Source organism: Leptopilina heterotoma, unplaced genomic scaffold, assembly GCF_015476425.1.
Source record: "Leptopilina heterotoma isolate Lh14 unplaced genomic scaffold, ASM1547642v1 Lhet_26, whole genome shotgun sequence".
Taxonomy (NCBI): Eukaryota; Metazoa; Arthropoda; class Insecta; order Hymenoptera; family Figitidae; genus Leptopilina; species Leptopilina heterotoma.
In genome coordinates this window covers 1214779-1231275 of record NW_025110969.1, presented here as the reverse complement: position 1 = coordinate 1231275, position 16497 = coordinate 1214779, and the positions used below count along the sequence as shown (strand labels likewise).

The window sequence follows — 16497 nt, the reverse complement described above, 5'->3', positions numbered from 1 at the left end:
TTTATTTTATCTAAAAAATAATAGAATTTATAGAATTTATATAAAACTCGTTCATAATTTTATTTTTTAACTGACTTTTCGCTTTTGAGTTTATTAAATTTTACTATTTAATATTTATATGTTAATAAATATTTTTTAAAATCTATTTATTTATTAATAAATCTTAACTATTTCAAACTCAAAATATTAGTCATTAATTCTAATTAGTTTTATTAATTTTTATGAATCCAGAGAATTAGAAAATATGTTTTCTGCTACTATTTTTGCAAGAAAAATTTAAAAATTGTTTTATTTTCTAAAGTAAATTATTTTTAATTTTAAAAGATAACGCTTGTTAAGAAAAATGTTATAATTCTTTAACTTTAAGAATAGAATATATTTTTCTGATTTTAATTATTTTGAATCTGAAATTATTCAGACATTGAAGTAGATATTTATAAAAATAAAAAAAAATTGAAATGTGCACAATAAATTGAATTCAGCGTTCAGCACCTAACATTTGGTTTTATTTGGTGATAATAAATTCGAAAAAAAGATGATTTTCAGTCGTTTATTTGAGTGTTTTGTATAAAAAAATCGCCTACAAATAACTTAGAACTACCTTACATAGCTAATGGACTACATTCGAAATCAGGTGTGGTATAATTATACGTAAATGTAAATATCACAATTTTTTTTCTTATATAAAAGAATGTAAATTTCTTCAGTCATCTAGTGGTCCCCAAAAATACTTGCTGGGTTTTGAATGATCATGAGATACGATAAATTCACGTCCATGTTTCACGAATTCTTTCAAGTTGATTTTTCCATCGTCGTCTTGGTCAATGTGACTGAAAGCTATTACAGCGTCCTGGAAATTAAAATTTTGAAATTGAAACCTATTTTTAATTTTCATTTTTTTTACAATTTAAAATTAATAAAAAATTTTTAGAATTAATATTTTTAAATATTTAGTATTTTATAATTTAATATTTTTAAATAATTTAATATTTTATAATTAATATATTTACAATTAATATTTTTAAATATTTAGTATTTAGTATTTTTAATTTACTGCTAGTTAATTTTTTGATTTTACGAATAAATTTACTGTTGATTACTTTAGTAAGTTTAACAATTAATTTACTGATGATTAATTTATTAATAATTTATAATTTTAAATAATTAATTGTTGTTAAGTAATTTACTAATTTTAATAATTGATTCACCGCTAATTCGTTAATTTTAATAATTAATTTACAATTAATATCTTCTAAATTGCTCATGTATTATTATTCAGACAGTTATTTATTCAAATTCAAACAATGCAACGAATAACAAAAGATAATTTGTTCTTACATCATGTGAGAGTCCAAGACACTCGAAGAATAATTGATATTCTTGTACTGATATTTCGCCATTGTTGTTTCTGTCAACAGCCTAAAACAAAATGTAAATTCAATATATTTATTTCATTCATTCAATCATTTAATTATTATTTCATTCATAAAATTGATATTGTTTAATAAAATTACTATTATTTAATTAAATTACCATTCTTTAATTAGTACGATTATTTAATTAAATTCTAAATTAAATTGATATTATTGAATGAATTTACTATTAGGTATTTAATTATACTCGTATTTTTTAAAAATACTTCATGTAGAGAAACTTTCATTTTAGAAATTAAAATTGATCCGTTTAATTGTAAAAATTATAATTTTTATTTTTACAATGAATTAAAATTTTTCGAAAAATTATTTGTACTTTAAATAATGTGGCTTACTTTAAAGAGGAAAGGAAGGAAGTTGTGACATTTCTTTTTCAAAGATTCATCCTCAAGAACGTGGTGCATTCTTTCGAGGTATTGTTCCACACCAATGAGATTATAAGGACTTATTTCTCCCCACTGTTCTTCCCATATTTCCTAAAACAAAATAAATGACAATTTAATACAATTATTTTTAAAAATCATTTCAACCAATATACAAAAATAATTAAAATGGCAGACCTCGGATATTATGATTTTTTTTACTTTTTTCGACAATTTTTAAAAAATGCGACTTTTTTCGATTTATTTTTAAAAATTGCGAATTTTTCAACTTTTCTTCCAAATATTGCAAGAAAATACCACATTTTTAGTAAAAAAAAATGCATTTTATTTCGGTTTTTATAAAGTGAAAAATAACTTTAGACAAATCTTTCAATAATTATTTTTGAATAATTTTTCTAATTAAATTTTCGAAATATACAATTAAAAAACTTTTGAATAATTGAAATTTTGTAAAATTTAATTGAAAATAATTGATTTGTTTCAAGTATTTTATTACAATTTTTGAAAATCGACTTTTGAAGAATTTTATTTTCCAAGTTTTGAAAATAATTGAATTCTCAAAAATTTTAATAAAAAATCTTTAAGTGTAAATTTTAAAAATGAAAATTAGCTTCTAAAAATTATAATTAAAAATTTTAAAAAAAAGTAACTTCCTTAGAATTTTTTTATATTTTTTTCATACTTATTTATTAAAATTCAATTATTTTCAATATTTTAAATTACATATTTCCGGAAATTCAAAATCATACCAAAAATAATAAGATTAACATTTTTAGAATTATTTTTAATATTTTAGAGAAATTATTCATGTTCAAAATTTTTAATATTCTTAAAAAAATTAATTAGTTTTCTTTTTTAATTTATTAAAAAATTCTTTTCAGAAATTCAATTATTTTCGAAAAATTACATTACAATATTTTTGAAAAGATATTTCTTAGACTTGTTCTATCATAATTTTTTATGATTCAATCATCTTCGAAGAAAGTAAATTAAAATTTACATTTTTAGACTTCTTACAGACTTAATTTTCATAAAAAATATTTCCTTCTTACTTATCCTGCTAATAAATTGAATTCCTGCAACGAATTTAGTTATTCATCAAAGAATTTTAATATTTATAAAAATAATTTAATTCTTGCGACGAATTTTATAAAAAATTTTAAATAATTGACTTCTGTTGACTAATTTTATGCAAATTCTATTTTAAATAATTGAATTCCTGAGAAATTTTTATTATTTATGAAAAGAATTAAATTCTTACAAAGATTTAATAAAAAACGTTTAAACACTTGAATTCTGTTTGGAAAAGTTTATGAAAATAGTAGATATTAAAAAACATTGAACTGCAAAAAGTTTTTAAAAATAATTAAATTTTACAAAAAATTTTATTAAAATTTTTGAGAACAATTGAATATCTGTGTGGAATTTTATTATTAAATCTTTTTGAAAATAATTGAATTCCTAAAAAGCATTTATTATTTAGGAAAATAATTGAATGCTTGCGAACGATTTTATAAAAATTTTTGAAAATAATTGAATTTCAAAAAAAAATTATTACTTGTGATGAATATTGTTATTTATAAAAATAATTGAATTCCTGTGAAAAATTTTAATGTTTTTGTAAATAATTGAATTCTTCCAAAGAATTTTAAAAAACATTTTTTTAAATAATTGATTTTTTCGAGAAATTGAAATTAAATTTGTAAGAATAATTGCATTTTTTGAGCAATTCCTGTAAAATTGTATTTAAAATAATTGAAATCCTGCGAGGAATTTTATTATTTATGAAAATAATAAAATAGTTTCAAAGAATTTAATTAAAATTTTCAAAAATAATTGAATTTATGCGATGAATTTTATTATTTATGAAAATAATTGAATATTTTCAAAGAATTTCATTAAAATTTTCAAAAATAATTGAATTCCTGGGAAGAAATTTATTATTTATGAAAATAATTGAATTATTGCGAAAAATTTTATTAATATGTTTTAAAAAAATTTAATTTCTGTGAAAAATTTTGTAAATTTATGAATAATTGAATTCTTGCTTAGAATTTTATCAAACATTTTTTTAAAAAATTGAATTTCCATGAAAAATGTTATTATTAGTGAAATTAATTGAATTATTGTAAAGAATAATAATAATAATATTTTTGTTAAATAATTGATTTTCTCGAAATTTTTTTGAAAATGTTATTCTAAATTAATTGAATTCCTGTAGAAATTTTATTATTTATGAAAATAATTGAATTTTTTGATAAATTTCATCAATTTTTTTTCAAATAATTGAACTCTTTTGCGAAATTTTTTGAAAATACTAGATATTGAATACAATTTTTACTTAGAAGAAAAGTGCTAAAATATAACATGAATTTAATGCTAAAATAAAATAAATTTTTTGAATTATTTTTTTGTTTTTGCTTTCAAAAACGTTACGGATTTCACTCCCATAAGAAATGTTTTTAAAATTTACAAAGTTCATAGTCAGCAATTTTAGAAGAAAAAATATTTTTCTATTAAAATTCTTATTTAGTTGAAAAATATTTTTTATATTTTTCAATTTTTATTGTATATAAAATATATAATTTCTTGATCAATAATTACTGCTCATGAAATTGATCAGATTAGGTATTTAATTTTATAATTTAGAAAAAGAAATTTCTAAGCAAGAAATCGAATTGTTTTCCGGAGAGAAATTATTTTTTCTTCTTTCAAACGTGTTTTAGACTGACGTCCAAAAAAGAAGAAATTTTTTTCCATTTACAAGAAGTGTAAAAAATCTTCTTACATTAAGAACATGTTGGAATTCCTTTTTCTCCTCATTCGTCAAATGTCCCAGATTCGCAAATCTTTCTCCAAGCAGCATAAAGTCGTCGTAACTAATAACGCCGTCTTTATTGACATCCAAGTGACTATGAAGCGTCCTCATCTTTCTTCTCCAGAAATTTGATTCAGTCTAGAAAGAAAAAAAAATAGTTAACATAATAAAATAAAATTTTCTTTTCCAACATTCCAAAAAAAACACATACATTTATCATTGTTATTTTTCGCCATTCACAAAAATTCAAAATATTTTCAAGTCAGCGTAAACATAATATTTATCGGTTAAACAAAATGTTCTGCAATATAAATTTAGCAGCCTTGACATGAAAAGATAATTGGAACGATTATCTAAGTTCTTATATTAGTCGCACACTTTACGAGTACAGGATTTTCTTCTTTACAATATTTAAGCACTGTGAATAATAAAAAAAAGTACAAAGTGCAAAATAAAACAATATGTTGATCCAAAAATGATTTACAACAATTAATACAAGACTTATTTTCACCGGAATTTATTTCTCATGATTTATTAAATAGTCTAACTGAAAATTTAAACTTCTATAAATATTTATCAACTTTTAATTTGAGAATAAATTATTTAAATAACTGAATAAATCATTTTTCGTTCTAATTTTTATATTATAATATTTATTTACTAAAAGACACATAACGGAACATAATATATTTAAATGAACGTTTTGCCAATTTATAATTAAAATCAGACAGACAGCTTTTATTTTGATAAAATCGAATTTCATTTATCTTATCATGCAATTTATAATTTAGTTCCTGAAAAATTAAGTAAGAAGATATTTTGTATTGTTATTATTTTTATCAGAATTTTTATTATTATTTGTATTATTATTAATATTATTTTATTTTTATATAAAAAATAAAAAGAATATTTAATAAATTTAATTATTAGAATTAATTTTATTAAATTAAAAATGTTAAAATATTAAAATAAATTAAAGAAAAATAATAAAATGTTGAAATGAATTGAATTGTTTAAAATCGAATATTTAAATTGAATATTTAAAATGAATTGACAATTGTTTCGTGAAAAATTCTGAAAAATTAAAATAAAACATTAAAAATTTTACACAAGAAAAATAAGTGATAATAAACAAATTCAATTTCAATTTTTATGAAAATTAAAGTTATAAATAGAAAAAAAATTACTTGAAATAAAAATTACGATTTGAAATTTGTTAGAAAAATAAACAAATAAATTTACGAATAAAAAAAATTTAATAACTCAATAGTATTTTTAGAATTTTTTGTTTAAAAACAATTTTTAAAAAACGCTTTCAAAATAATTATGAAAAATCAAATATTTCATTCGGAATTTTTTTTTTTTATATATGAAAACATATTTTCTACAAATAATTACACATGAATTTCAAATCAAAATCTATCAAATTTTAGAAAAATAAAAATTCAACAAGGGTCAAAATATTTCTGATCAATTTTAATTTATGCCCATTTACTTCTTCGAAACAAAAATTACGATAAAAATAATTCTATGGAATATTTAAAATATTTTCATGATAAAGTTAAAAGTATTCGTGTATCTTCCCCTTCAGAAATAATTTATAAAGTTCTAAAATTTTTAATATACGTTTCCGATTTTAAATACAGTCAGTAATTTTTGAAAAAATTTTTGTCGATAAAAATAATTTTTTAATAACATTTCGATTTAAAATTCATTTATTTTCAAAATTTTTAATAAAATTCTTTCAAAACATTCAATTATTTTCAAAAATTCTTCAAAACAATTCAATTATTCTCAAAAATAATAACATTCTTTGTAAGAATTCATTTATTTTCATAAAACGTAAAATTCCTCGGAGGAATTCAATTATTTTAAAAACAATTTTAATAAAATTTCTAGAAAAAATACAATTATTTTTAAAAATATTAATTGAATTCGATTATTTTCAACAGTTTTTATAAAATTCTTAAGAAAAATTAATTATTTTAATACATTTTAATAAAATTATTCGATTACCTATACTTTCAATTATTTTCAAAATTTTTAATAAAATTCTTCCAAAAAATTTAATTATTTTCAAAAATTCTGATCAATAATTTTCAACATTTTTAATAAAAATGATTAAAAAACATTATTTTTAAAAAAATTCACATAAATTCTTCAAAACAATTTAATTATTTTCAAAAATTTTAATTAAATTTTTGCTAAGAATTAAATTTTTCCAGTACAATTTTAATAAAATTCTTTGTGGGAGAATTCGATTCTTTTCATAAATAATAAAATTTTTTGCTTGAATTCAATTATTTTCAAAATTTTTGATGAATCATTGAAATGGATTATTATTTTTAAAAATTTTAATTAAATTCTTGCCAAGAATTAAATTTTTTTTGAGTACAATTTTAATAAAATTCTTTTGGAAGAATTCGATTCTTTTCATAAAGAAATAAAATTTTTTTCTGTAATTCAATTATTTTCAAAATTTTTGATAAATTATTGAAATGGATTTTACTTTTATTTAATTAATTGTAATAATGATGAATAAATAATATTTAAATAATATTAATCTTAAATTAATTAATTAATCAAATAATATTAATAATTATTAATAATAAATCGGAATTTACTTGTTTCTCAAAAATTTGAATTTGAAAAATAACTTTTTTGTTAGAAACACAAAAGAATGAGAAAAAAAAATATTTTTTTAAATAAATTTTCTCAGAAATTGTAATTATTGTTATCGTTAATTTTTGTGGACTAATCTTGACATTGTGACCTACCCTTTCTTGTTCATCATCACTATCGCTGTCACTGTCGGATTCTTCGTCCAATGATGCTGTAGCTCTGGAATGATGAACGTTCCTCTTGCTGCTCATGTAATGTTTTGCTACAGCAAACTGAAAAATAAAGATTTAAAATATTAATTTTTGTAAATTTGATAATTTATTTTTAGTAAAAAATTTTTTTTTCTCTTTAGAAAAATTTCTCTTTCAATAAAAAAATTTTGCACTGGAAAAATAAACAATTTAATAAATTAAATGTAAATTTATTTATTAAATTATTTATTTTTCTGGATAAATTTGATTTCTCATTTCTAGTAAAAAAATTTTCTCTCTTTAGTAAAATTTCTTTTTGAGTAAAAAAAAATGTTACAGCAGAAAAATAAATAATTTAATAAACTAATACTTAATTAAATTATATTTAAATATTTATTATGAGAACTAAAGTTGTAAATAGAAAAGAAATAATTGTTTTACTTTTTTACAAACGGTACAATGAATTTAATTCAAAGAGCAGTAAATTTTTATTTTTTGGGAAATTTCTTTGCATTTTTGGAGCAATTTTTTTTCCATTTTTTAAAGATTTTTATTTTTTTCTAGGAAATTCTACTTCTTTCGGAGTAAATTTTACTAAAATAAAAAATTTAAATTCGAGAAAAATTTTTACTTCTGTAAGAAATTTAAATTCGAGTAAAATTTACTTCTGTAAAAAATTTAAATTCGAGTAAACTTTACTTCTGTAAAAAATTGAAATTCGAGTAAAATTTACTTTTGTAAAAAAAGTAAATTTCAATTTTTTCGCAATAAATTTTACTATTTTATTATAAAGAACAATTTTTTAATCTGTTGATATTGTTGAATGAAAAAAAATGAAAATACAAATATTTACATAAATTTTCAATAAATTTTTAGAAATAATAGAATATCGGACTATGAGAGTAGTAAAATTTTCTTGTGTAAATTTTTTCCGCATATTAGATTTAAATGCTCTGACTTTGTCATATTTACGATAATAAAATTGCTTCATCTAGACTTAATCAGAAGCGATTTTTTCATTTTCGTTATGTGTCAGCATTTTTTACATAATTGTGAAAGTAAGACACACAGGTAGTTCAATGCAGTGCATTCACCCGATGTACTTGTTCCCGTCGAGCTTTTGCGACTTAACATATAACATAATCTCTCAACAGGGACAGTGCGTTAGCAGCTGTGTGTTAAAAAATCGATCCCTTCAAAAATTGCAAACATTCTTTTGTCCCTCTTCCAGTAGGGACCCTCGACTAAAAAGAAAACTACGCACCATATTTTTTTTTGTTTAAATTCAATTATTCTTCTACTCTTTCAATTGCGCATTAAAATTTCATTCATTTATATTTTTTTTAATTTTTATTTCTTTCTATTTTGGGTCTAATTTTTTCTAAATTATTTTTATTGTTATTTTTTAGGGTTGACACAAAAATTTAATTTTCTTTTTCTCTAATTTTTTCCTGATTTCCAGACAAAATTTTGACTTTTTTGCCCTGACCCTGAAAAATATTCTGATTTACTCCAAAAATAATTAGATACTCAAAAGGTTCTATGTTACATTAATAATTTACGAATTCCTTTAATTGTAAATTTATTCGAAAACATCAATAACTTCTTTTTTCAATAAATATTTAATCATTATTATTTTTCTATAAAAATTAAGATTTTCAAATTCAAACAAAACCTTCAAATAATTTGAAAAATCAAATTCAATTAAATTTTTTCATAAAAATTAAATCTACAAAATTGTTAGTTAAAAAAATGAAAAATCAGTTTTCCAATTATTTTAATTTGGAACCTTTTCAAAAATACAATTTTTTCTAAAAACTCACGTTATAGGCTTTTAATACTCAATTATAATTTAAAAATTGTAAAATTCATTTTTTAATTTCAATTTTTATTAGAAAATTTTTCGAGAATTCAATTATTTAAATACAAAAATAAATAATTTATTAACTATTTGGAATATTTCTTAAAATTGAATTTTTTTGAGAATTTGATCAAAATTTTTAAAAATAATAGATTTTTATCGGTGAATTTAAAAAAAATAAAAATAAATGTAATTTTCTATGATTTTTTTACAAATTGTATGAAAAATAATTGAAATTCTGCGATAAATTTTGCTATTTAAGAAAATAATTGAATTCTTGTAACGAATTTTATTAAAATTTTTTGTTAAAGAATTGAATTCCTGTGAAGAATTTTATTTGTGAAAATAATTGAATTCCGGAGAAAAATATTATTATTTCCTCTGAAAAATTTTATTCAAATTTTTTTAAATAATTGAATTTTTCAGAATTTATTGAAAACTTTTTGAAAATAATTACATTTCAACCAGAATATTAATTAAAAAATTTGAAAATAATTGAATTCTGACGAAGAATTTGATTAAATTTTTTCAAAAAAATGATTTACTGTGAAAATATAATTTAAAAATTTTAATGAAATTAATTTTTTAATCAATATTTTTCTTAGAAAATTATTCGAGAATTCAATTATTTAAATACAAAAACAAAAATAAATCGTTTATAAACTAATTGAATATTTCTTAAAATTGAATTTTTATAAAGAATTTTATCAAAATTTTAAAAAATAATAGATTTCTTCCTATTCGGCGAATTTAAAAAAAAATTTTAAGAAAAAATGCAATTTTTCATCATTTTATTTAAAATTGTATAAAAAATTATTGAAATTCTGCGATAAGTTTTGTTCTTTATGAAAATAATTGAATTCTCGCAACGAATTTTATTAAAAATGTTGTTAAAGAATTGAATTCCTGTAAAGAATTTTATTTGTGGAAATAATTGAATTCCGGAGAAAAATATTATTATTTAGGAAATTAATTAATTTCCTGTGAAGAATTTTATTCAAATTTTTTTAAATAATTGATTTTTTCAGAATTTTTAAGAATTTTTTGAAAATAATTAAATTCCATCGAGAAATTTCATTGAAAAAATGGAAAATAATTGAAAATGTTTATTTTTGAAAAGAATTGAATTCTGGGGAAGAATTTTATTAAAATTTCTTAAATAATTGAAATGCTTCGAAAAATTTTATTTTTTACGGAAATAATTGAATTGTTTCGAAGATTGTTACTAAAATGTTTGACAATAATAATTGTTTTCCTAGGAAGAATGTTATATTTTACGAAAATAATTGTATTCTATGAACAATTTTATTATAATTTTCCAAATTTATAAAGAATTTTATTAAATTTTTTAAAAATAATTGAATTTTTGAGTTTTTTTAAATTTTGGAGTTTATTAACTTTTTATTTAAAAAAATTCAAGAAATATTTTTTTCATTTTTTATTATAGTTTTATTATATACTCTATAACATAACAATAATAATATAAAATGAAAAAAACAATTTCTCGTTTTTCCCTATTTGAATTATATAAAATATGTTTTGTCCAGAGATAAGAATTTTGCAATTCGCTCGCCACTTAACAAATAAACACAATACAAGTGTGATGATACATTATCAAATTATAAACAGCTGCATCCCACTCTATACAAAACACTCGACTAAAAATCTGCAAGGAAATAAATGTGTCACGTTATTCACCTGTAATCAACCGATAGAGTCTTCATTGGTAAACATAACACAAAACTCGAGGCCAATGAACGAAACGGTACTTAGTGCGCCTACTTTTTTTTTTTCTTTTTTTTTTCTTTTTGCAGAGAAACGCAGAAAAAAGTCAATAAAATTATTTTAAATTACTTTTAAAAGTGAAAGAAAATAAATCAACAGCACACATTTTTTTCTGAGAAAAAATATTACAAGAACAAAGAAGAATTTTCTTTTCTTTTTTACCAGCAATAACTTTAAGTTTTAAATTTGCATTTTTTATGTTTTAATAATCATTTGCATTTTTATTGTTCATTTATTTCTTTTATTAGTTAATATTTTCATTATTTGTAAATTTATTTTTTTTACATATTTACTTCCATTTTCGTTATTTGTCTGTTTAGTTCCTAATTTGTTTATTTACCTACAATTTTTTTTATTTGTTTTTTTCTGTAAAGAATAAAGCGCAAAAAAACTATTTTTATTTTTTTTCTTTACGGAAATTTGAATTCAAAATTTAAATTTACAAAATTTTAGTAGGTAATTATTTACTTTTTTATTATTTATTTTTTTACTTCTTTATTTATTTATACAAGCAAACGTTACGCGCGGAACGAGATATTCAATTTATTATTGTCATGCAAATTATATAATTTTTTATTTACAAACATGAATTTTTAAATAATTTCATAATAAAAAAATTGAAAATTCACTCATTAAGTAAAAAATTAATTATTATTGTTTACATTTTCAAGAATTTTTATATAATTCTTTGCAAGAATTCAATTATTTTTATAAATAGTAAAATTCTTCGCCAAAATTCATTTATTTTCGACAAAATTTTAATACAATTTTACGAAAGAATTCAATTATTTTCAAAAATTTTAATAAATCCTTCGAAATAATTCAATTATTTTTTTAGATAGTAAAATATTTGCAAAAATTCAATTATTTTATTATTTTTTTTATTATTTACTTTTTTCTATGATTAAAGCGCAAAAAAAACAAATTTCTTTTTTTATCAAGTTCGAAATTCGAATTTACAAAATTAAATTTCAGTATTTATTTACTTTTTTATTCAGATTTTAATTATTTGTAAATTTATTTCTATTTTTTATTTCTATTTACATTTTCGTTATTTTTTTGTTTACTTCCTAATTTATTTATTTACCTACAATTTATATTATTTACTTTTTTCTATGATTAAAGCGCAAAAAAAAAACAAATTTCTTTTTTTATCAAGTTCGGAATTCGAATTTACAAAATTTCAGTATTTATTTACTTTTTTATTTAGTTACATTTTAATTATTTATTTATTTACTTTTTTATTTGTCTAAATTTTCATTAATTGTCTATTTATTTTTTTACTCATTTATTTACACTTTGGTTATTTGTTTATTCACTTTCTAATTCAATTATTTACCTAAAATTTTTATTATTTACTTTTTTCTATGAATAAGGAACAAAAAAATCAAATTTCTTTTCTTTTACCAGAAGTTAAGTTCAAAATTGAAATTTACAAAATTTCTGTATTTATTTACTTTTTTACTAGGTTTCTATAAATAAAGCGCAAAAAAATCAAATTTTACTTTTTTATCAAGTTGAGTTCGGAATTCGAATTTATAAACTTTATTTACTTTTTGTTTATTTAGTTACATTTCTATTATTTTTGTATATTTACTTCTTTATTTATTTGTTTATATTTTCATTAGTATTTTTATTTTTTCATTATGTATTTTAGTGTTCATTTTTTTAAATTTTCGTCATTTGTTTATTTACTTCTGAATTATTTTAATTTTAATTTTATTTACCTAAATTTTTATTATTTATTTAACTTATATTCGAATAAGTTTAAAATAAGTTTAAAAATTTGAATTTTAAACTCAATTTGGTAAAAAAAATGAAATAAATTCATTTTTTTACCAAATTAAGTTTATAAAATTCGAATTTACAAAATTTAAGTATTTATTTACATTTACATTTTATTTACTATTCTATTTACAACTCGCTTTTTTAATTAGTCACATTTTTTCGTTATTTTCCGTTTCATTGCAATTTTTCTTTCCCATTTTTTTAATTAATGAAAAAATTGACTTATTAATTTTTTTCTAGTTAGCCACAATTTTTTTCTTTCTTTTTCTTGCAAATTTTTCTTAAATAATTTCGTCAAACTAAGAATTTTACGTAATATTCGAGTCTGCAAGGGGAAGTAAAAAAATTGTTTTTTTTGCCTAAATTTCTAGGAAAAGGACTTTATGGCCTTGAATTAAAAATTCGAAAGGGCCCAAGAGGGACTTGATTGATAGCACAACATTATATAACGAGCAATATCCGACACGCGAAACTCTAGACGCTCTTTGTCTTTATTTTCCCATACAAAGGGAAAATATATATATATGTATATAGAACATTCCATGCCTGCAAGTTGGCACGTACACCCTTTCTGCACTTGAAATGGCGAAGTACTTTTTGCAATATTTTATTTTTTAATCTAATCTAGAAATTAAAGTTCTTCTCAGACAAGATGTTCGAGATTTTCACAATTGATCAATTATTCCTAATCAATTTTTGTTTTTTTTTTTAAAGATAACGGTATATTTTTTTGTTATTATTATTAATGCGGACCAAAACATTTCATTGTATTCGACTTTTTAAAAACTTGATTTTTGATTTTGTCCTAATTTGAAACCAGCTCGACCGGTTGCTACAGCCACTGTTGGACTTTGTGAACTATTTATCATTTTCGCTTCGCGTTATGAAAGAAGAAGAAGTCTAGCGGAACGTTCCAGTGATTTCGATTAGTTTGCAGATAAATACAGAAACTCTTTTTTAAAATTAATTAATTTTAATTAAAATTAAAATTAATTAATTCACTCGAAAAAATAATTCAGATTTTTGGAGTCAATGACACGAGATATTTATTTTCACAAATCGAATTTAGAAAAAAGATTCGAAAATTGATACATTGACGCGTAAATTCGAAATTTAAAGGACATTCGAACCAAAAGAAAAGAAAAAATTAAATTCTGAAACTGATTTTGCATTTAATTCTTCGAAAATTGCACTTGAAAAAAATAATTGCATTTGAATACATGGAATTTACAATTGACGGGCAAAAGTTGAACTTTGAAAGTCAGACAAGCCGGACAGGAATACATATTCATTAAATGATATATAATTTTAGTGCAAAAATAAATTAGGGATGCAATTTTCTATTTATATAACATGGGATCGTTGGCCTTTTGCTATCGTAGAAACTACAGTTGTTCGCCTTGAACTTCCCACGTAACAAAAACAGAAAATTCGCACAGATACATGAAAAAGTAATTTTTACATAAAGGAAGTATTTTAATTCTTAGAAAAACAAAATTCAAATTTCAAAGAAAAAAAATCGAATTGGAAAAAATTTCCATTTTGCAAATGTTTAAAAATTTCAATTGAATTGTTAATCCTCTTTATTCGAAGGTTTTTCTGCATTTCTCGTCTGCCTTGAATTTACTTTTTTTTTTAATACGGGTTGTTCAACAATTATTACAAGGACAAAAGTTCTTTTATATATCTAGATCCTTCGATGACAAATCAGGGCATATTCAGGAAGCAACTGGAGAGTTTCTTTTATTTATTTTTGCAGAACAAAATTTATGATTCTCCTTTCAATAGAAACTATTTAAAAAAATTTTTATTTATTCTTCTCCAAAATTTGTAACTTTAACAAAATTCGAATTATTTTCTAAAGAATAAAAATTTATTTCCTTCGATTATTTTCAGGCGAAAAGAATTTATTTTCAAAAATTGCTCTTTTAAATCTTTTGAATAAAAATTTATTTTCTTTTTACTTTTAAAAGGGATTTTTTTGCAAAAAAAAAATAAATTTTGTTGCAAAAAACATATTTTTTTTTAATCTTTCAAATTAAGTTTCCGCAAATTCAAAGAATACGCTACTTGTAAATTTAAAATTGTGTTTTAAATTTTGAAAAATAGGGAAAAAACGAAAACGTAACGAAAACGGATCCAAATTAAAAAAAGCGAAAAATGTACCGATTGAAAATTGCAAAACATCAACAAAAACTAGAGTTCAAATTCAAAATAAACGAACTAAAAAATTAATTATTTTTTTAATTTAATAATTACTTGTAATTTTTGTTCTTGTTGAACATGACGCCGCTCAGCATCAATGAGGGCGTTTCCAATTGCTGGAATAGATCTTTTTTCAAAAACACCTTTCGAGACTACTGTACGTAGTCCCATTCTCAGAAGTGCTGTTGCCATTTTCTTTTCGGCTAAAATTCCAAAAAAGAAAATAATTCTTTCTTCACGATAAAAATTCACTTTTTTCTTTGCAATACGTTCGTTAAGAGCGCTCGATTCAAACTAAACATAAACACACGAAGCCGGGTCCTTTTGTATGGTGAGCGCCTCACAACAGACGCTCTTTTTAGCGCAGGCGCTTAAGGTTTCATTTCTTGTTTTCATTTCCTTTTTTTATTATTTCTCGTTTATACATACACCCCATCGAGTAACGAGCTTCTTTGCACGTGTCCATTTCTGCGGTAAATAAGTCCCCAACATTGGCGTCGAATATTTTTTAATTTTTGTTTTGAAAAAAATACGATCTTTTTTTGCTGGGTCATCAACTGCGTCATTTTTTTGAAAAAGAACCGCTTCCGAAAGTGTTCATGAACAGTTCTGAAAAAAATAATATGATTTTTAGAATAAAAGAATACTAAAGAAGAAATATGATTTTTTTTTATCATATTTTACTATTTTTTGTTATAATTTTACAATATTTAAGAAACTTTTACTACGTTTGAAGTCAATTTTACTCATTTTGATAAAATTTACTTCACAAATAATTAAAAATGATAAAAGTATTAAAAATATAAAAATTGTATAAATTATAAAAAATTAGGATAAAATTTTTAAAATGATTAATTAATGTAAATTAAGAAAATTTTTTATTTTCAAATATTAATTTCAATTTTGCAATAATTTCAAATTCAAAATTTAAAAAATTAAATTTTAAACTAATTTAGTAATTAATTATAATTATTTATTGTCTTCAAATACTTTAATGAAATTCTTCACAGGAATTCAATTATTTGCAATAAAATTTCTCAAAAGAATTGAATTATTTTGAAAAATTTTGATTAAATACTTTGATATATTTTTAACAGAAATCGGAAAAATTCAATTATTTTCAAAAAAAATTTTTAAAAAGAATTGAATTATTTTCAAAAATTTTGATTAAATTCTTTACCTATGAGAATTGAAATATTTTCAATAGAATACGAAAAAATTCAATTATTTTCAAAAACTTTAATTAAAATTCTTAGCAAAATTTCAATTATTTTCAATAAAATTTTTAAAAAGAATTGAATTATTTTGAAACATTTTGATTAAATTCTTTACCTATGAGAATTAAAATATATTCAATAGAATACGAAAAAATTTAATTATTTTCAAAAACTTTAATTAAAATTCTTAGCAA

At 20.2% G+C, this 16497-nt stretch overlaps 1 protein-coding gene across 1 annotated transcript; it reads right to left on the bottom strand.

The window, feature by feature from the left end:
• Positions 1-536: 536 nt before the first annotated feature.
• On the bottom strand, positions 537-15400 carry LOC122503387 (sarcoplasmic calcium-binding protein). The gene is made up of 6 exons (XM_043613897.1): positions 15141-15400; positions 7412-7528; positions 4605-4772; positions 1769-1909; positions 1339-1419; positions 537-850 (listed from the first exon to the last, which is right to left on the bottom strand). Exons 1-6 carry the CDS (start codon positions 15276-15278, stop codon positions 704-706), a joined length of 792 nt encoding a protein of 263 aa, XP_043469832.1. The 5' UTR covers positions 15279-15400; the 3' UTR covers positions 537-703.
• Between the last annotated feature and the right edge of the window lie 1097 nt (positions 15401-16497).

What these genes read in the sequence shown, in the direction of transcription:
- LOC122503387 (XM_043613897.1), bottom strand. Translation starts at nt 15,278, where the DNA reads ATGGCAACAGCACTTCTGAGAATGGGACTACGTACAGTAGTCTCGAAA. An exon ending in AACAAGAACAAAAATTACAA is followed by an intron (nt 7,529 to 15,140) that starts GTAATTATTAAA and finishes TTTATTTTTCAG; the next exon opens with TTTGCTGTAGCAAAACATTA. An exon ending in GTGATGATGAACAAGAAAGG is followed by an intron (nt 4,773 to 7,411) that starts GTAGGTCACAAT and finishes TTTTCTTTCTAG; the next exon opens with ACTGAATCAAATTTCTGGAG.